The following is a 20665-nucleotide window of genomic DNA, read 5'->3' as shown; positions in this document are numbered from 1 at the left end:
ACTTTAGTCTTTTGAATGATATGCTTAAAGATGTAATTGTATTCTTGTTTCACCAATTAAATATAGAGTGAATAAGGTGCTGACCCGATGAGTGATGGATCCAAGGCGGTGTTTCCCCCTATTTGTTAAGGGAGCTAGGATTGCTGTCGGTTAGCCTAGGCTTACTGTATTCAGAGCTTAGTGCAATAAACTCAGGGCCTACGCTTACTAGTATTTATTTTCCATTTCATTATTTTTCAAAATAGGTACAGTTGTGATTCGTAATTGTAATTAGAGGAGGCTGTCAGGGGAGTTCCATGCTAATGTAATGAAATAAAAAAAATGGCTAGGTATTATCGGAACTGTCCTTTTAATTTTGTTGGTCAATTTTATTTTCTTGTGTTATTGGTTTATATTCACTTCAGGTATGCTTGTCAGTATTCTTGTCAGGTTTTTAAATGTTCAGTACTAAAAAGATTATTTGGCTCTTGAGTGTTTAACAAAAACAAATTAAAAAATAGGCACATAAATTCTTTAAATGCATATTATAGCCTTAACTGACAGAATATTAGTCTTTCCTGCCTTTACAATTCATATTGATAGACATTAATATTAGAACATTAATACTCATGTACTCAGTATTTATATTTCAAAGTCCCTTTTCAGTTATCAAACTTTTTCTTATTTCTAGGAGTGGATAAATGGTGAATTGTGCTCCAGCAGTTCAAGCTTTGTTGCTGCTAATGTTTCAAGAATGTTCAGCCTAATAGGCGCAGATGAGAGAAACAAGGTGCATTTTCATATGGGCAGAGTGAATTACTGTACACAGTGATGCTACTAGTATAGTGAATTAAGGTTTGTGTTTGGTACCACAGTATAACTTCAGTAGATAAAATATTCCTCTTACTATTGTAGTGATATTTTTTTCATAAAGATAAAAGTTTTTTTATGCGCTAATTACTCACTAATAATTTATATCTGTGACACTACAAATAAATCATGGGAGTTAAAGGGCTGTGGAAGCTTGTTGAGTGTTCAGGGGTACCAGTACCTCTGGAAACATTGGAACAGAGGATATTAGGTGTTGATGTGTCCATTTGGCTCCACCAAGCAGTGCGAGGATTCAGAGGACCTGGTGGTTCTGCTGTGGCAAATGCCCATTTGTTGACTCTGTTCCATCGCATATGTAAGCTTCTCTTCTACCGCATCAGGCCTGTCTTTATATTTGACGGGGGAGTCCCACACCTGAAAAAACAGACTCTTGCTTCCAGGAGGCTTCGACGGGAAGTAGCAGCCAGCAAGGCAAAGCAAGTGAGAGAAAGACTCCTTTCGAATCTCTTGAAAAGTCAGGCTGTTAGAAAAGCTCTTGGTAGGAGTGGACCAGGACCCAGTGCAGCACACGTTGTTCGTCCCAAGAAAGTCGAAAAGATATTTTTGAATTACCACCTCTCCCTGAAGAAGGAAAAGGACCTCATTAAGTCCGAACAAATCAGCAGAAGAGAAGAGATCAGTTATGAAGAGTTACAGGCTCCCAAATCTTCACCAGTTTGAGTTTGAAAGTGAGGAGTTTAAAGCCCTCCCCCTTGAAACTCAGCATGAAATTTTGAGTGAGCTCCAGGACACTCGTAAAGAAAATTCATGGAACACTTTGAATAAAATGCCCCAAGAATCTAAAAATTTTGCTCAGTTTCAAATGGAAAGGTTAATGAAAAGGTACAAATTTCAGTCAACCCTTGATAATATTCGATCTGAAATGCAGAAAAAGAAGTCGGCAGAAATGGAAGCTGAAATGTTTGGTGAGCTTGAGAAGCATGTTAGTCTAACACAACGAATTGTCTCAGAAGATTCTGCCCATTCCATTTTTATCAAGAAAATAAATGAAACCCAAAATGAACCTGATAGCCAAGAAGACATTTTGAAGCAAGATTTCTAAATGAAAAAAACTCCATGAAGAGGAGAGGGAGAGTTTGAAAGGATTTTTTGACTGAATTAGAAAAAAAACAAGGCATTGTAAAATCAAAGCGTTTTTCAGATTCTGAGTCAGATTCCGACTATGATGATGATTACTTTAGTTTTCCTGATTCAAAGAATAAAGATGAAAAGAACCAGAGTGAAGATAAACTTGACTTTGATGGAAAAGCCCTTTTGAAAGTTGTAGGCTCATTGTTAGACAATGATGGTCTCTCGCAGGAAGAGATCCTTGCTCTTATTAAACAGGGGAATCCCAGTGAACATCATAATGAAATGCCTGCCGGTTCAGATGGACCGTCAACTTCAGGAAAGGCATCAGGTTTTGTGTTTAATCCAGATGCAGATTCGTCTGATGACGACAGTGATTTTATAGAAGTCTCTGAACCCAGCAGCCCAGGTACTTTAGCACCTGAAAAGATTGATGAAACAAAGACTGAAGATAATGTTAAAAAAGTTTTAGAGACCAAAAACAACAGCTTATGGATCAAGATCATGCAGCAGAAGTTAGATGATATTGTCCATACAAGTAACAATAAGACTTCCCCTAAGAAAGCCCTGGTAGATAGTCGAAATATGGGTGCAGCCAATCAGGAAAATAGCAGGAAGATTGTGAGTGATAAGTCCAAGGGTATTTCCATATCATTAGATTTTGATATTGCGCCTTTGAAGATGGAAGAAGATATATTTGCAGATGTTTTTTCAAACAAGCCTGAGAATGTTACTAATTCACAAACCAAGCTCCCTTCGGAAAAGAAGAGGCATTCAAACCTTGAGGCTATAACAAGAAAATTGTCAAGATACAGTGATGTTCAAAATAAGCAGGTAACTGCTGCCGCAGCTTCCAAAGCATCTGTTTTAAAAAGAAATCTGCAATCTGGGAATGATGGCAGCTCTCACATTTTAAATGAGACCTGTGTTCAAGGAGTAACTCAGAATCCAGGGAATGTAAAAAAAATTGAAGACTTTCCAGCAGCAAATAAAGAAGAGAGGAAAGAAAGAAATTCTGATGTGGAATTCATGAATTCTAGTGATGATAGTGACTCAGAAATGTTTAAAAGAAAAGAGACTTCAAAAGTGCCTGAAAGAAGTTGTAGCCCTGATATCATTCCATCTAATTATGATAATGAAGCTGAAGTAGAGGATGTGGAGATGATGAGTTCCAGTGGAGATAGTGACTCAGAAACGGAAAATATTAATAACAGTAGAACACCCAAGGAAAATAATGCCTTAAAGAAAAGTGAGTATATCAGTACTGAAAATATTCCTGGCCTAGGTAAACCATCAAGTAAAACAGCTGATTACATGAAAGAGACCACTGCCAGAACTGATGCTCAAGAACCAAACATTAGCTCATTACAGAGTGGGATTGGGAGTGTTGAAGAAGACAGATTTTTGAGAAGTACGGAGATCAATGAAAACTCTAACTTGTTTGTCAAAAAATCTAATGCACCATCAAGCACTGTAGAAATGGATGTTTCACCAGAAAATCGTGATTCTGTGGAGCAGAATGCAAGCATTAGTGATCGTACAAGTGATTCACAAGTTAATGGAGTAGTTTTGGAGAGTGATGATACAAAGAGTGAGGAAATTCTGCAGGAAGCTGAGACTCAAGATCTTAAACTGAGTGCAGAGAATGAAAATATTTCAGAAAATGGGATTTCTCAATCAGCTTCAAATAATTTGCAAGGAAAAGCTATAGATGTCAATGAAACAAAGGAAGAAGAATTTATTGAGGTTGAAAGGCCACTTGAATATTCAGAAGATGAGCTAAAACGTTTGGAAGGGGAACTGGCTGAAGAACAAAGAGCCTTAGTAGCCCAGGCTCAAAAAGTAGAACGAATTTCATCTAATTTGAATGATCAGATGTATGGAGAATCCCAGCACTTATTACAGCTTTTTGGCATTCCATATCTTGTTGCTCCAATGGAAGCAGAAGCTCAGTGTGCTTTTCTGGATGCTATCAATTTAACGTCCGGAACCATAACTGATGACTCTGATATATTTCTCTTTGGAGGTACGAAAGTTTATAAGAATTTCTTCAATCAGACAAGGCATGTTGAATTTTTTAAAATGGATAATATTGAAGCAAATCTAGGTTTGAATAGAGAAAAAATGATAACTCTTGCTCTTCTTACTGGCAGTGATTATACTGAGGGCATTGAGTCGGTTGGGGCAGTATCAGCAATGGAATTGTTAACAGAATTCCCAGGAGAAGGTATTGATTGCCTTCGAGCTTTCAAAAAGTGGTGGAATGTTGCTCATAAGAATGTGTCTGCAATCTATTTATCAAAAGTAAAGCAGAAAATGGCTCAGGTACATCTGCCAGAGTCATTTCCTTCAGATCAGATATTCAAAGCTTATTTAGAACCTGAAGTTGATGATTCCAAGGAAAAATTCTCATGGGCAGTACCTAATGTAGATGCACTTCGCCTCTTTACTATGGAAAAGTTTGGGTGGAATCGGGCTAAAGCTGATGAAATTCTACTCCCAGTTATGAAGAAGCTTGGAGTAAAAACTACCCAAATGAGAATTGACTCATTCTTCACCAATATCAAGCTAGTGAAAGATGATAAAGTTCATAGTAAACGGATGCAAGATGCCATAGCAAAAGCAAAAGGATTGGAACCACCAAGTGTTAAGGAAGGCACATCATTAAAGAGAACTGGAAATCTGGTGAGAAAGAAGCCCCCAGGAAAGAGGCGCAAAGTACAAGAGTCGGAAGAATCTTTGGATCAAAATGCAGAAGAGGAGGAAGAAGTTGATAAAAACGTTCCTGATAACAAGCCTTCAAGGACACTGTTAATAGATCCTTCTGAGGGCAGTAGTGGTCCTGAAGTACATGCCAATAATAAACCAAAAGCCAAAGGAAGAGGTCGTAAGAAGAAGGAAGATAGTCAGGAGAAAAAATCCAGTGGTCCTGTTCGTTCTGTACGTGAAGTTGAAGACGATTATGTTCCTCCAAGGAAATTGACAAAGGAAATCATGTATGAAGCACTTTTGAAAAAGCAGACAATTAGTCAGAGGGAAACTGATAAACAGAAAATGGAAGATAAAAAGAAAATAGCAGCAGAACTTCTGAAAAAAAATTCATCGAAAGAAAAAAAGAAAAGATGAATACGTATAAGATAAGTCAAGGCTGCAATACTGTACTGAAAAATTAACTTTTCATACAATCAACTTACCTGTCAGATATATACATAGCTAAGACTCCGTCGTCCCCGACAGAAATTCAAATTTCGCGCCACTCGCTACAGGTAGGTCAGGTGATCTACCGGCCTGCCCTGGGTGGCAGGACTAGGAACCATCCCCGTTTTCTATCATATTTTCTCTGTCGCCGGTGGTATCAAACATTGTTTGTTATTACCTCCTGACTTGGATTCTTTTTTTCAACATTTGATTAAACAAGAAACGTTTTTTCGACTTTTGGTGACGTATTTGGATCGTGTTTTGGCATTCGCTACTGTGGACTGTTTTTGGAATAACTCTTTTGGATTTTTCTCAGGATGTCTGATTCTAATGTGAGTGTGAGAATGTGTGTGAATGTAGGCTGCAGGGTGAGGATACCGAAAGCTTCGGTTGATCCTCACACTGTATGCCGTAAATGTAGGGGGGTGCAGTGTTCTGCTACTAACACTTGTAAGGAATGCGAGAGTTTGAATGCAGAAGAATGGAAGACTTTGACTTCTTATTTGAAGAAGTTAGAGAGGGATAGAGTTAGAAGACTGAAAGGTGTGAATTCAAGGCCTATTGAGCCTTTAAATAATAATTCTAACCCTACTTCTGGAGAATCTCCCTATAAATCTCATTCTCAGAGTGTCTCTTTTCGGATTCGGCATCGGAAATCGCCAATCTGAAAGCGACGATTCGAGACATGAAGTCCAAGATGGCGGACTCGAAGGTAAGGCTAGTGATAGTGAAAACAAAATTTTAGTGAAGTGAACCCTATCAGTGTTGTGGGTAGGGGGCGTTTGATCGTCCCTGCGGCGCTCCCAGGCCTAGACCTCTTCCAAGCTCACATGCCCAGAGGAGAAGGAAAGTCGAAAGCCTTAAGGAGGTCGTGGGGTAATCCCCAACGGTCAGACGTCCCTTCAGCTAGCTTTGCTTCATGGCAGCCAGCTCAAGGGCGCTACAGGAAAAGCGTCCTTCGCGACGTGTCGTCCTCTCTCTCCCCTCACCTAAACGAGGGTGGAAGGAGTCGAACTTATCGAGACCGCTGAAGCGTCATATGAAGCAAGGACATCGATTCTAGCCCGGAGCGCTTCTCGGATGACGCCCCGTCTGCTATTAAGAAGGCGAAGGTGGCGTCAACGTCACCTGACGCTTATGAGGAAGTACCCCATCATGCTTCTTCCCCGAGTGATGACGAAGGGCGTCAGGCGCTAGACGTAGGAGAAGCGTCAAGGAAGATCATTATGGCGGTGCAAGAACAAACTATCATCTCTGGGAGTTTTAGCGCCCCGTCGGAAGGACGTGACGCTTCCTATTAAGAAGTCTCGTCCTCTCGCACCTGCTCGGAAGACGTCTTTTAGAAGTGAAGCGTCAAATCAAGAGGATCTTAGACGTGACGCTCCGTCCAAGATTGTGAGCCGAGTAGAAGCCCTTAGAAAGCGAAGCGTCTTTCCGGACGCGAAGCGTCTTCTAAACGTCAACAAGAGACGTCATACATGCAACCTCGGAGAGCGGGAAGCGTCATACATGACGCCTTCTAAAGCGCGAGAGAAGCCGCAGGTTGGTGACGGCTTCCAAGTCGATCAGAAGGGGAAAAAGGAAAGACTTTCATTCCCTTAGCCCCTCTCCGATCAGGAGTTTGTCTCCCCCAGAAGAGGAACATTCTGAAAGGAGAACAGAAACTCAGGATTATCACGAGTTCGAACGAAACTCGGAGGATGACGATCTTGGAAGAGAGGGCTTGTCCAACTATAAGGTGTTGACAACCATGCTTCTGGAGGAATACGGAGACGAGTTGACTCCGGCTGCTCCTCCTTCTCCGCGCTCGCTCTTTTCGAGTGCGAAGGCGAAGAAGACTTCGTCTTTTCTGAAGATGAAGCCCACCATCTCGATGAAGCGGGCTTTACACGCCTTAGACGCCTGGATGAAGTCGAAGAAAGACTTAACCAGGACAGTATTTTGCATGCCTACCAGCAAGGTTAGCTGGGAAAAGAGGCATATGGTACAAGACGGGGGAGGGGGGGATATGGGTATCGCTCTCCCTTCTACTACAGAGGCAGACTTTTCAACGTTAGTTGACGCTTCAAGGCGTCCTAGTCTTAATTCTGCCCGCATAACTTGGAGTATTTCGGAACTGGATCATCTCCTCAAGGGACTTTTCCATGTATTGGAAGTATTCAACTTCTTAGATTGGTCCCTTGGGGTGATGTCCAAGAAAGCTCACGATTCGCAGGGAATCGAACCTGAAGCCCTGTTATGCATTTTGTCGTGCATCGACAAAGCAGTACAGGATGGATCTTTGGAGTTCTCTGCATTATTTGGAGCAGGTCTTTTGAAGAAAAGGACAGTGTGTGGCGCCTTCTTAACAAAGGCAGTCTCGCATGCGCAGAGGGCAGCTCTGCTATATGCTCCTCTTTCGGACTATTGTTTCCTTCTAAGTTAGTGAAGGACGTAGCTCACTCTTTAACTGAGAAGCGACACAGGATCTTCTGACGCAGTCAGCTAGGAAGAAGAAACCTCGCTTTAGTGTCGGACAAGAAAGAACCTAGCACTTCTAGGCAGCCCTTTCGAGGTGGTCCGATCTCCAGACCTCCCGCAAGAAGGAAGGCTCCAGAGAGAAGAGTAGGTCCGCCTTTCGTCCCTTTAAAAAGGGCAAATGAAACATTTCTCCTCCAAACACCAGTAGGTGCCAGGCTCCAGGAATTCGTGGAAGCCTGGACACTGATAGACGCAGACGCGTCTTCACTAAAGATCTTAATGGAAGGGATATCGTATCCCTTTCCTGAATACTCCGCCCCTAACGTCTATACCAAGGGAACTATCAGCCAAGTACAAGGATCCTGTGCTGAGGATACTCTTCGATCAATGGTGGAAACAAATGTGGGACAAGAGTGCAGTAGAACTAGTACTGGATCAAAACTCCCCGGGGTTTTACAATCGCCTTTTTTCTAGTGGCGAAAGCCTCGGGAGGCTGGAGACCAGTACTAGACGTCAGCGCTCTGAACAAATTTGTTCAGAAGGAGAAGTTCTCCATGGAGACTTCTGCTTCAGTCTAGCGTCATTACGACAAGGAGATTGGATGGTGTCTCTAGATCTCCAAGACGCCTACTTTCACGTCCCGATCCACCCTTCATCGAAGAAGTACCTCCGTTTCATGACGGGGGGAAGGATCTTTCAGTTCAGAGCCTTGTGTTTCGGCCTGTCCACAGCTCCTCAGGTCTTCACAAGCCTGATGAGGAATGTGGCGAGATTTCTTCATCTCAAAGGAGTGAATGTCTCGATGTACCTAGACGACTGGCTCATCAGGGCCAGATCGGAGAGACAGTGTTTGGAGGACCTAAAGTTAACTCTAGATTTGACCAAGGCGTTGGGATTGCTTGTGAACCTCGAGAAGTCTCAGATGACCCCCAGACAAGACCTAGTCTATCTGGGGATTCGGATGGATTCTCGGGGTTTTCGAGTTTTTCCTTCGCAAGAGAGAACCGAAAAAGGTTTGAGGATAATCTCTCTCTTCTTAGAGAAACAGCAAACGTCAGTGAGGGAATGGTTGAGCCTTCTGGGGACGCTTTCCTCGCTGGAACAATTCTTCCCTCTCGGAAGACTTCATATCCGTCCACTTCAATTCTTCCTCAAGAAGTCTTGGAGCTGGAGGAAAAACGGACAACTGTCGGACGTTTTCCCCATTCCAGTGGAGGTAAAGGCACACCTACAGTGGTGGTTGCTGCCTCTGGAAGAGAACAAAGGGGTCTCTCTAAGATCAAAGAACCCAGACCTAGTGTTGTTCTCCGACGTCGGTAGACGGGTTGGGTTGGGAGCGACATTAGGCTCAGAGGAAGTGTCAGGCACCTGGGAACCAGCACAGGTGTCCTGGCACATAAATTGCAAAGAGCTCTTCGCCGTTCACCTGGCTTTGAAGAGCCTAGAACTCTGGTGAGAGACAAGGTAGTACAAGTAAACGTGGACAACACCACCGCACTTGCCTACATTCGGAAACAGGGAGGGACTCACTCCTCGTTCCTTTACGAACTCACGAGGGACCTATTACTTTGGACGTCTCACAGGAACATCTCCCTGCTGACAAGGTTCGTACAGGGAGTAAGGAATGTGAGGGCGGACAGGCTCAGCAGGAGGAACCAGGTCCTTCATACAGGAATGGACTCTGCACGAGGAAGTATGTCGCGATCTCTGGTCTCTGTGGGGAACTCCTCACGTGGATCTATTCGCAACATACATTTCAAAAAGGCTCCCAGTGTTTTGCTCGGTCGTGGAAGACCCAAGAGCAATTATGGTAGACGCCTTCCTGCTAAACTGGTCTCGAGTGGACGTGTACGCTTTTCCCCCATTCAAAATCCTGGGGTTAGTATTGAAAAAGTTTGTGGCGTCAAAAGAGACGAGGATGACTTTAATAGCCCCCTTTTGGCCGGCCCAGGAATGGTTCACGGAGGTGGTAGAGTGGATCGTAGACTTTCCAAGATCCCTACCAGGAAGGACGGATCTTCTCAAACAACCACACTTCAAGAGTACCATCAAAACCTCCCCGCTCTCGCTCTGACTGCCTTTCGACTATCGAAAGACTTGTCAGAGCGAGAGGCTTTTCTCGCGAAGTGGCAAGCGCGATCGCGAGAGCTCGCAGAACCTCCACTTCGAAAGTATACCAGTCGAAGTGGGAGGTCTTTAGAAGGTGGTGTAGAGCCAAGAAGTTGTCCTCCTCCTCTACCTCTATAGCGGAAATTGCTGATTTCTTGCTATTCCTGAGAGTAAAATCGCATCTAGCCGTATCCACAATAAAGGGATACAGGAGTATGCTCTCGGCTGTATTCAGGAACAGAGGTTTAGATCTGGCAAATAACAAAGATCTCCACGATCTCATAAGATCTTTTGAGACGTCAAAGTCTAAAGAGCCAGTACCTCCGAACTGGAATTTGGACGTAGTCCTCAAATATCTGTCTTCGGATAGATTTGAACCTCCTCATCAGGCCTCATTTAGAGACGTAACTAGAAAATGCCTATTTCTTTTATCGTTAGCAACGGCAAAAAGAATTAGTGAGTTACAAGCTCTGCAGGATAAGTAGGATTCAAGGAAGACTCGGCGATTTGCTCGTTTAAAACTCTGTTTTTAGCGAAAAACGAGAATCCCACGAATCCCTGGCCTAGGTCATTCTGAAATCAAAGGAATGTCTAGTCTCGTAGGCAGAGAAGCAGAGAGGTCTCTATGCCCTGTTAGAGCTCTGAAGTTCTATCTTCAGAGGAAACGTCAGTTGGGAGGCTCTAGACAAGGTCTTTGGTGCGCGGTCAAAGACCCCACAAGACTGATGTCAAAGAACGCTCTAGCGTTCTTTGTAAGGAACGTCATTACGGACGCTCACAAGGTCTGTCCGGACGAACAATTACAACTTCTGAGAGTAAAAGCTCATGAAGTTACGAGCGGTTGCGACGTCTCTCTCGTTTTATAAGAATATGTCACTTAAAAACATATTAGATACGACATATTGGAGATGCAACTCGGTATTTGCATCTCATTACTTGAAAGACGTGCGTGTGACGTATGAGAAGTGCTTTTCTCTAGTCCTATCGTATCGGCAGATACGATTCTGGGTACGGGAGCCGACACCAATCCTTAGAATGTATATACTGCTCTTCTGTTTGGATATGGTCGAGAATCTCTTCGAACAATGGAGGATTCAGGCTCGCACGGGCGGCCGTCTATGTTGTTCATAAGAGAATTCTCGTCATATCCAATTAGTTGAGTATAATTTTTTTGAAAAATTATGTATGTGTGCGTAGTGGTTTTTGAGTTACGGTTGTTGTGACGAGTTCGGGGATAACTCGTAACAATCCTTAGTTCTAACACATGGTTAGGATCAGGTGGTCGGGATTGGTTGTGTGCTCCTTCATAAGGTGTATTGTCATATAAGTGGATCAGCACCCATTGACAAAGTCCTTTTAGGCTCTGCTGAGTAAGTGGGTAAGACCCCATCGGCAGACCCACAAGAACTCTTGGCCATAGATCACATATCTCGCTAAAGTTTCTGAGTGATGCAGACATACTGGGCAAACACCCACCAAGTCTACCACCTATCAGGTAGGAACCAAGGTTTTATTTATACCTACAACATATGTTGTTTACCTGTCTATTCCATATAGTAGCTGTCTCTTACCCTCCACCGAAGGGTGCCAATCAGCTATGTATATATCTGACAGGTAAGTTGATTGTATGAAAAATGATATTGTTATGTTACAATAAAGTTTCATACATACTTACCTGGCAGATATATACAATTAAAGGCCCACCCAGCCTCCCCGCGGGAGACAGGTGGAGAGAGAAATATGATAGAAAACGGGGATGGTTCCTAGTCCTGCCACCCAGGGCAGGTCGGTAGATCACCTGACCTACCTGTAGCGAGTGGCGCGAAATTTGAATTTCTGTCGGGGACGACGGAGTCTTAGCTATGTATATATCTGCCAGGTAAGTATGTATGAAACTTTATTGTAACATAACAATATCATTTTCAAATGATGGTAACATTAAATTGTATCATGCAGCTCTCAAGCATCATGATTCCAGTGATGCATCATGTTTGGGGAATTCCTGACAAAAGCAAATGTTTTGTGATAAACATAATTTTATATAACTTGCTCAAAGTGAACTATATTGCTTGATGTAAGACGCATATGGCACAGACAGTATTGATGGGTTGTTACAACCAAAAATATAGTTAGCTTGTTTCTGATGGTGAGCTCACAAGCATGGATGTAAGAGAGCATTTCTTGTTGATTAATACCTCTTATAATTTGAGAAAGTTGAAACTGTGAGTGAGGGATATTTAAATCACTTGAATTGAAATTTATTTTTTCATGGAAAGCATTTTGCTTTATGATTTTTTGTTATGGTGAAAGTCTGTTCTCTCTCCGCATTGCTAATGCATAGACAACTGTTGATCCTTGGATCAAATGAGAATAATATTCCTGAAATTATTATTTTTCATGAATTTGGATTATGAAAGGAACTGGGAAGTATTCAATGAAACGCTTTGGATATTTCATTGTGGCATCTTTCATTCTAAATATGCATGTCAGACTTTTCTGTGTCAACATTTATGTAATGTAATAGACCAGGGTATATCGAAAAAAAGATAGTTTATAAGTAAATCACAAGAGATTTGCATTTGTGGCAAGGCCAACTAATGCTAATTGAAAAGTTGAAACATTGGCTACAGAGTCATGACATGTAGTGTAATGACCAGCTTTTTGTTTTATGGCTTGTTATGAGTAAACATATAAACTGTTGAAAATAGCAGAAGTATGGATATATAAATCAAAAGGATATTACATGATTTTACTGAAAAAGATGTGCCTTAACTATTTACTAGTAAGGTTAGAAACAAACAGCTAAGTTGAAAAAATTCTTGTTTAAGGTTTGGCTGCTAGTTTGCTCCTGTCAATTTTGGCTTTTGACTGCAATTGCCAACAAAGCTAGATTTCTGAAGTTTAACAGGTACTACGTATTTGTAATCATAATAACAGTTTCGAATATTATTTTTTAATTTGTCAGTTATAATTTGGTGGTTCATTGCTGTAAGTCCCTAACTCCTCAGCCATTATTCTCTTATTCATTGTGTTTGTGTTTGTATAGACATTCTCATGGAAAAAAATCTGTAAATCCATTCATTTTTTGGGTGAGTTTCCACAAAAAGTATGTCCATACTTGGAAAAAAATCCAAGAATCCTAATTAAGTACGAGACAAGGGAAACCTAATGAATAGAATAGTAAATGTGTACAATAAACGAAGTAATGGAGAACCTAAATGTGTTTAATAAATTAAACTGCAAGAACATGGCAGCTTTCTTCTGGAACCATATTCTATTCAAAATTCTGTGATACTCCTTTGAATCGGGGTACTGATGCACTGCTCAGTGAGTAGCATAATGTATTTATCCAATGCAGACATTGCAGGTGATAATGGAAGTTTCTTGCTAGATTGAAACTTACAGATGGTGACCAGATAGCTTATATCTTTCAGCAAGGGTGTAGGTGTGTTGGTCTATGTGAAGGGCAAGGCAGCAGGGTAGCTTCTGTCACAAGTAGAGACAAATAAGTTTTCTCTGTTGAGCTTTGCAGTCCCTTGTATTTTAGTTCTGGCTAATCTCTAGACCAACTATAGAATTTGTAATGGACTTCAGTTGGTGGTTCTGATTTCCTGAGTTTAGCCGTCTTGTCCCTGCATTTTACAAACAAGTAGGAAAACCTTATTTATCATTTTCATATGTTTGTCTCCTCTTGTGATATAAAAGGAAATTAAAGAATAAAAAGAGCTGTTGTTGTATGCTGTAATTGTTACTTTCATTAGGTCCTTGTTGATGCACTTGAGTGGTGACACTCAGCCTCTTGATTCTTCCTGGCTTGATACAGTGGTGAACTGTTACCTTGCTGTGATGCAAGCTTTGATGTTCCATTTGTGTGGCAACACTGTGTCCTGGCACTTAGTGTTAATGAAGTTTTATAATGTGGGGTTTGTTAAGGGCACATAATGTGGAACATAATTTTCTGACCATCATCATTGTTAACCTATCACCAAGATGTCATACTGCATAGGAGCTTAGCATCCAATATGATGTACTCACTACTCTATACTACTGTGCAACATACTTGAATTTCTATCAGGCCCAAGTCCTCATCTATGCTCTCTCCTCAATGGTTTTAAGGGATTCTCCGACTAGTTTGCTTTCTGCCACTTTGCTGATTGCCTCTCTCCCTCTCTTAATCTTGAGCTTTTAATGTGTTATCCAGTTATGACTCAGTATTTTTAGTTGCCTGTGTTCAGATCTCCCATACTTTCTTTGTAAATTTCTGTGATTTTTGCTGCTCACAGAAGAACAAATGTTACATGTCATGATTGTTTCCCATGTTGACTAAAGAGACTGTTTATACCACTAGTTCATCAGTTGCTTTTAAATTCATCTAGATGATTGCAACTCTGCTTCACTCTCAGGTCATGTTTCAGAGTACGTATTGTGTGTCACCAAGATATCAGAAGTCTTACTATGCATATGATTGTGATTTAATCCCAAAGTGCTGTGCTATTTTGCTTTATTTTTGTGACAATTGTTAATTGCTGTTTATTCAAATGTGATTATTTGCTTATTCATTATTTTATTTTTTATTTTCTTATTTTTATTTGTAGTTGTACTAGTCTCAGCCTTTCTTTATTTTGTTTGTTCATGTCATGCATGACCATTCTCTTTTGTGGCTGTTTGTTGAGAAAGTCAAGACTTTTTGGCTTATTCCATATGAATTTGTATCCTAATTGAACTGTTGGATTTCTCATTCCCATTTTGGCTTTGTAAATAGCCCATGTATTAGGCTGCAGTAGCTAATGTAAATTAACATAACTGAAGAACTTAACATTGGTCTCATATTACAGTTTCCAATGAGCTTTTTAGTACTTGTAGATTAAGAATGAGGTGGAGATATGTGGGGTGTGAAAAAAGTGTCATATTAGTTGCAAATGACCATTGCCGAGCGGATGAAAAGGGTAAACAAAAAATGTTTCACTTCATTCTGACAGTTGACAAATTTGTTTAATTGGTAGCATTAATAACGAGAGTGAACTATTAGCAGCTCATACTATTTCCTGTAGGAGTTGTTCAGGAGTCTGATCTGGACTCTTATTTGATCTACAAGGACCCTAGTGCAAGTATTGTTGATATAGTAAGCAAAAGGTATATACAGTGGTCCCCCCGTATTCGCGGGGGATGCGTACCAGACCCCCCTGTGAATAGTTAGAACCCGCGAATGTTTGGAACCCCTATAAAAATGCTAAAAACAGCCTATTTTGTTAGTTAAAACTCAAGAAAAACCCACTAATAATTTTCATACATGGTTTTTTTAATAGTTTTATCACAAAAAGTGCATTTTATGATGAAATTCATCAAAAAAACCAGGAATTTGTGGATATTTACCATAGAAAAATACCGCGAATGCACGAATTTTCCAGGGAAACGTTCCCGAGAGAAATCCGCGAATGTGTGTGTCCGCGAATCTGGAGAACGCGAATACGGGGGGTCCACTGTAGTAAAGGGAATAATGAGTCAGAAGAACTATTATTCCCAAGAGGTTACTCTGAAAAATGAAATCAAGGAATTTTGCTTAACCAAGAATCAAACAACTATAGCTTCATTATGACAAAACTGAAGAAAAGCAGCTATGTTACAGTGGCAATAGTTTGTTTTTAGTATTAGAAAATCACTTCTAGTACTTAAGTAAAACTTAAGTACTAGAAGTGATTTTCACTTCTAGCCATCCTTATCAAACTAACGGATACAAGTATCAGCAGAGAGAGACTATTGGAGTGACTGGTGCACTTGTTTCAATGAGTAGGAGTGGCCAGGTGTAGTTTTAGCTGGTTCTTACCTTTCTGTATGTTTTGCATAAAATAAATGTGCTCAATCCAAGTTTTGGCTTTTTCATGTGATGATTTCTGTGAATATGTGGCTTAATTGTCATTTGTTGGAAGCAAAGAAAAATTGTATAAAATGATTGTACGTATATGTAAGTATGTTTATTTGCATTTTTTAAAGTTGATATCTATCTTTCACTTTGAATTTTTTCCCCTTTAGTAACTTTCTGTCTAGGTGTCCAGTTTCCTCAGCCATACCTTGTTCTAACTTGAAGTTCATTCGAGAGCAAACTCGTCAGGTGAATCATAAGGCAGTCTAGAACTGCATGTAAGCTCTTCATCGTAGTATAAGTTCATCTGCCAGTGCACCAAAGTACGACTTTGTCAGGTAGAACATGTTTTGTCTATTTTCTTGTAGTTAGACTATTTTTCGAAAGTACAAATCCATTTTTACTGTAAATAAAGTATTTTTTCAAGATGATGTATTTATATCCTATGAATATGTGCAAACATTTTAGGAAAATGTTTCAATTGTAATTTTTGGCCTAAGCATAGAAAATAAATATTGAACATATTGTGGTTTGTATATAGAATGCTGTGAAAAGTCCATTGTTTCACAAGATCTTGTAACAGCCTTCAAAGCCATTTTGTCATTTGGTCATCTTGTTCTCCAGCATGAGAAGGGCCTAGGGTATCTTGTCAAATGACAGAAAGTTGCAGTCTTCATATGCCTCAAGGATCCTTGAGACTCCTCACTGGAAGCTTGCTGGTGGGGCTACAAAACTTTTCGAGGGAATCATATAAAACCTTATGGGTAACTTCTCCAAGAATTTGTCATTGATGATAATCTTTTTGGTCTGGTGACCATTTCACCTTCCATGAGTGGGAATTAATGAGGTATGTTATCGACTGGAGTAACCAATACAACTAGATGTTTGTCTCTACACCCACTGAGACCCATTTAAAGTAGAGAGAATCTTGTGATAGTACACTTGCTAGTTCCTGCTTTTTTGGGTATGGGAGAGCACAAGATGCTTCATGCTGTTCATCTTCATTATGATCCACATAATAAGATCATTAAGAGGGGCCACCTTCTTCTAAAATAGGTCATGCTTTTGTGAAAGTCAGTTTTGTTTCTGGAAGGTTGTTAATACTGTATGTTGATAATCCAGTTTGTTATTTGTTCTGATATGTAATACAAACCCTCGGTCCTTTAACAATAGGAAGGTAATCAGCGCCAAGCTTAAACTGATTCGTTCGCCAGACTCGGTTCACGAAGGAAACGACACGCTCAGTGCTCGAGTCCATCAGGTAGAACGACTTCATGCTTTCGGTGGACCTGAAGGATGTGTATTTCCAGATACCCATCCACCAGTCCTCCAGGAAGTACCTCTGCTTCATCTTTGATGGGACGGTGTACCAGTTCAGGGCACTTTGTTTCGGTCTTTCCACTGCCCCACAGGTGTTCACGCGAGTGTTCACTCTGGTGTCGGCTTGGGCCCATTCGGTAGGGATACGTCTTCTGAGGTATCTCGATGATTGGCTGGTCCTGGTGAGCTCCCGTTTGCAGTTGCTACAGGACAGGGGTCGACTCCTCAAGTTCTGCCACGATCTCAGGATCATGGTAAACTTCGAGAAGTCAGATCTCGAGCCCAAGCAGAGGATGAAGTATCTGGGCATGCTGATTGATACGGTAGCAGGGCGAGTCTTCCCCGCAGACTCATGGATCAGCGGGTTCAGGGAGGCAGCCGGACGGTTCCTGTCTCTACGGGAAAAGCCAGCTCAGCAATGGCAGGTCGTGATCGGTCACCTGTCGTCTCTCGAGAAGTTAGTCCCTCACGGGCATCTTCACCTGCGGTCTCTTCAGTGGAGGCTAAAGGAGAGTTGGTTACAGGCAAGAGATCTACCTTACTTTCCCATATCCCTCATGCAGGTGAGCCAGGACCTAGCCTGATGGCTGGATGACATGAACCTCGTAAGAGGAGTGCCTCTTCGCACTCCCAACCCGGAGATGTTGCTGTTTTCAGACGCGTCAATCGAAGGATGGGGCGCACACCTGGAGGAGTTGCTGGCTGTGGGTGTGTGGGATCATCATGACAAGCACCTTCACATCAACGTCCTGGACCTCAAGGTAGCGTTTCTCGCTGTCCAAGAGTTCCAGGAACGTTTGATGGGACACTCAGTGGTGTTGATGAGCGACAACACCACGGTAGTGGCTTACGTCAACAAACAGGGGGCCTAGTGTCCCTTCCGCTACACCGGTTGACGTTGGAGGTGCACGAGTGGGCCGTGGCTCACTCAGTGGAGCTGTCAGCTCGCTACATTCCTGGGAAGAGGAACGTAGTGGCAGACAAGCTCAGCCGTCAGGATCAGGTGATAGGGACCGAGTGGTCCCTTCACCCAGACGTGGCGGAAAGGCTCTTCAACCTGTGGGGGCCTCTAGTCGTGGATCTGTTCACCATCCGGCACAACAGGAAACTCCAGGTTTTCTACTCAGTTGTGCCAGACCCATGGGCAGCTGCAGAGGACGCTCTTCAAAATCTGTGGGACAACCTCTTCGTATACGCCTTTCCCCCGTTCTGTCTGATTTGCAAGGTGATCAGCAGGGTGCTGGTCACCTCGAATCTTCGGATGATTCTGGTGGCACCCAAATGGCCCCAGGCTGTCGTTTGGTACCCGGACCTGCTTTTGTTTGTATGGTGTTTTTACGTTGCATGGAACCAGTGGTTATTCAGCAACGGGACCAACGGCTTTACATGACTTCTGAACCTGTCGAGAGTGAACTTCTATCACCAGAAATACACATCTCTCACTCCTCAATGGAATGGCCGAGAATCGAACTCGCGACCACCGAGGTGAGAAGCAAACACCAACTACCGGACAAGTAGTTGACTATCGAACCCCTCGTTCTAAGCTTACGACCGGTCCAGCTTGGCGCTGATTACCTTCCTATTGTTAAAGGACCTCAGGTTTGTATAGTTAGGAAAAATACAATTTTTGACAAATTGTGATTTTTCAAAGTAATCTGATGATTACAATTATTATTTCACAGTTAAAAAAGAAGGGTTCTCTTGGCAACACAAAATAAAAGTTTCAAGGTGAATCTCATTACGTTGTATCGTGAGCTTCCTTTGGTGGCTGTAATCCTCCCACCATTATGTGCAAGGTGAAAAGTCAGGTAGTCAAGAGGGTAAAAAGATGAAATTTATTGTTACAAGGACATTCTTGTTTAGCATATGGAAGCAAATATTAGAGTATCCAGTGCTCTATGAAGAACTTATTAACTTTTTCCTTTTGAAAATATTGTTCAGTGAAAAGTTTTCAATGTACAGTAATTCAGAATTTTCTGAGTACTATGGTATGGAGATGAATGTTCCAATACCATTTCTCCTGATATCTCTACCCATAAATTTTCTAGTCCCTTCCATGCCTTACCTCTGTGTTTTAACCAGAACAGAAAAACTAACAGTTCAGATAGTTGCTTGCTGACTAGTATATTTTTTTGTACTTAGATTTCTTGAAATGTGTTTGGAAGTGTTCCTCTTCCAAATTCTATGGATGATTATAAACCTATATAAAAGCATGCAGAGTCCAGGACTCATCACAGTTTGTTGTGGCATGGCTATCACGTATCAGAATCTCTTGTACTTCAGTCTTTGTAGTTCATGTACTAGGAAACACTTTTTAGATGCCCTTTCCTTAACCATCCTGTCGTGACAGAGGCTGAACCATTGAAAAGAATCAAACCTCTTTATTGCAGCCACCCAAAACAGCAGTATGGATATCACAGAAGATAGAGAGGTTTTTAAGTCCAGAAGTTTGTGCCTGTATGCTCAAATTATCCATTATACAGAGCTGTAGTTATCCTCTAGTTTTAAATTTCATGCTTTCCATTTCTAGGTTTTACCTTGGTCATCTTTAGAATAGCCATGGATGATGAAAACTCCACATTCTTCCCTCAAAAAGTGTATCTCGTGTGTCATTGGGTTTGTGTAGTTATTCCGAATTTCATATTTTGCTTTATGGTGAATTACTCTTAATTCTGTACCTGTCACTTTCCATGATGCTTACTCCTCATCAGTTACGTTTTGGAGTAAATTATTTTGGTTGTCCTTGTCCTTTTAATAGTATAGGATAACTGGTAAAAGGTATACAACTTGAGATTTTTCCGTATGATACCTTCTTTTGTTACTTGGTTGTTTGGCAGATTCAGGCTTTCCTCATAGAATTACATTATCTCAATAAGACTTGTTTCTCCCTTGTATTGCTACTTGATGAATATTCTTTTATCCCATCCCTTTGAATTACTTAACTAATATCTTACTATTCATCAGTAGCTTGTATAAATTGTTACCAAAACATTTCATTGGTAAAAGAATCATGGTCTCCCCAGTACTGCAAAATGTTGTCAGTGAATTTCCTAACTATGGGATAAATAGCCAAATCTTCTTCAGCAATCATTGACTGAATTTATGGGATAGCATTTTATATTTTATATGCAGTATGCAGTATCTAGACATATACTGTTCATGCCAATAACCATTCTGTTGTTCAAATTTGTCAAGCATCCACTGAAGGTGGTTGGTATCTTATGGGGTGTTAATGGTTTTAACAATTTTTTTCATTTCCTTCACTGAGATATAAACCGTAATTGTTTTAAACCTTTTTACTATACTTTTCCATTGTCAAAGTAATTGCATTGTAGACTGGGGAGAAGTCATTGTACTCCCCAGGAGACGTGCATCTTCAACAGAAGAAACATGCTATGAGGTGATTCCTTAATTTGACATACAATCAATATGCTACTCATCAGAGGATGATGTGTGGGAGTCCTTATTTGCACGATGATGGTATCAGCATCCACATTTGGTATGATGGTATACTTTGTACTGCAGAGAGAAATGGCAATGGCAAATATAGTCCAGTGGAAGAGAAACATTCATCAGAATTCAGCCTCTTTAAGCTGGTAAGTGTTTATCATGAAGAAAACCTGAGGAAATTGACATTTTTTTAGGTCAAAATTAATAGGAGCAAAATTCTTATACGTATGTTCTCATTACATCAATTTTTTACACTGTTGCATGTTTAAAAAATCAGTGGTGGGTTTTTAGTGAAGTGTAGGAAAGTTAGCAAGACAAATACTTTTGGTT

General features: G+C 41.1%; 1 protein-coding gene and 1 long non-coding RNA gene across 3 annotated transcripts in view; both read left to right on the top strand.

The window, feature by feature from the left end:
* The window catches only part of LOC135200887 (uncharacterized), a 32721-nt gene that overhangs the window by 2960 nt on the left and 9096 nt on the right, over window positions 1–20665 (top strand). Inside the window, exons 2-3 of one of the 2 annotated variants that reach the window (XR_010311388.1) lie at window positions 671–834; window positions 20329–20481. This is a non-coding gene — a long non-coding RNA (uncharacterized LOC135200887). The remainder of the gene's footprint in view (window positions 1–670; window positions 835–20328; window positions 20482–20665) is intronic. The other variant, XR_010311387.1, reaches the window with a different exon arrangement.
* LOC135200884 (DNA excision repair protein ERCC-5 homolog) lies at window positions 841–5144 on the top strand. Its single transcript, XM_064229607.1, is given in 4 exon segments — window positions 841–1396; window positions 1399–1439; window positions 1442–1906; window positions 1909–5144. Coding segments are annotated over 4 exon segments (4080 nt in total). The 5' UTR covers window positions 841–978; the 3' UTR covers window positions 5065–5144.

This window comes from Macrobrachium nipponense, chromosome 27 (assembly GCF_015104395.2).
Source record: "Macrobrachium nipponense isolate FS-2020 chromosome 27, ASM1510439v2, whole genome shotgun sequence".
In the NCBI taxonomy this organism is placed as follows: Eukaryota; Metazoa; Arthropoda; class Malacostraca; order Decapoda; family Palaemonidae; genus Macrobrachium; species Macrobrachium nipponense.
Note: the sequence above shows the minus strand (reverse complement) of the source record. Positions and strands in the feature narration are given on the sequence as shown.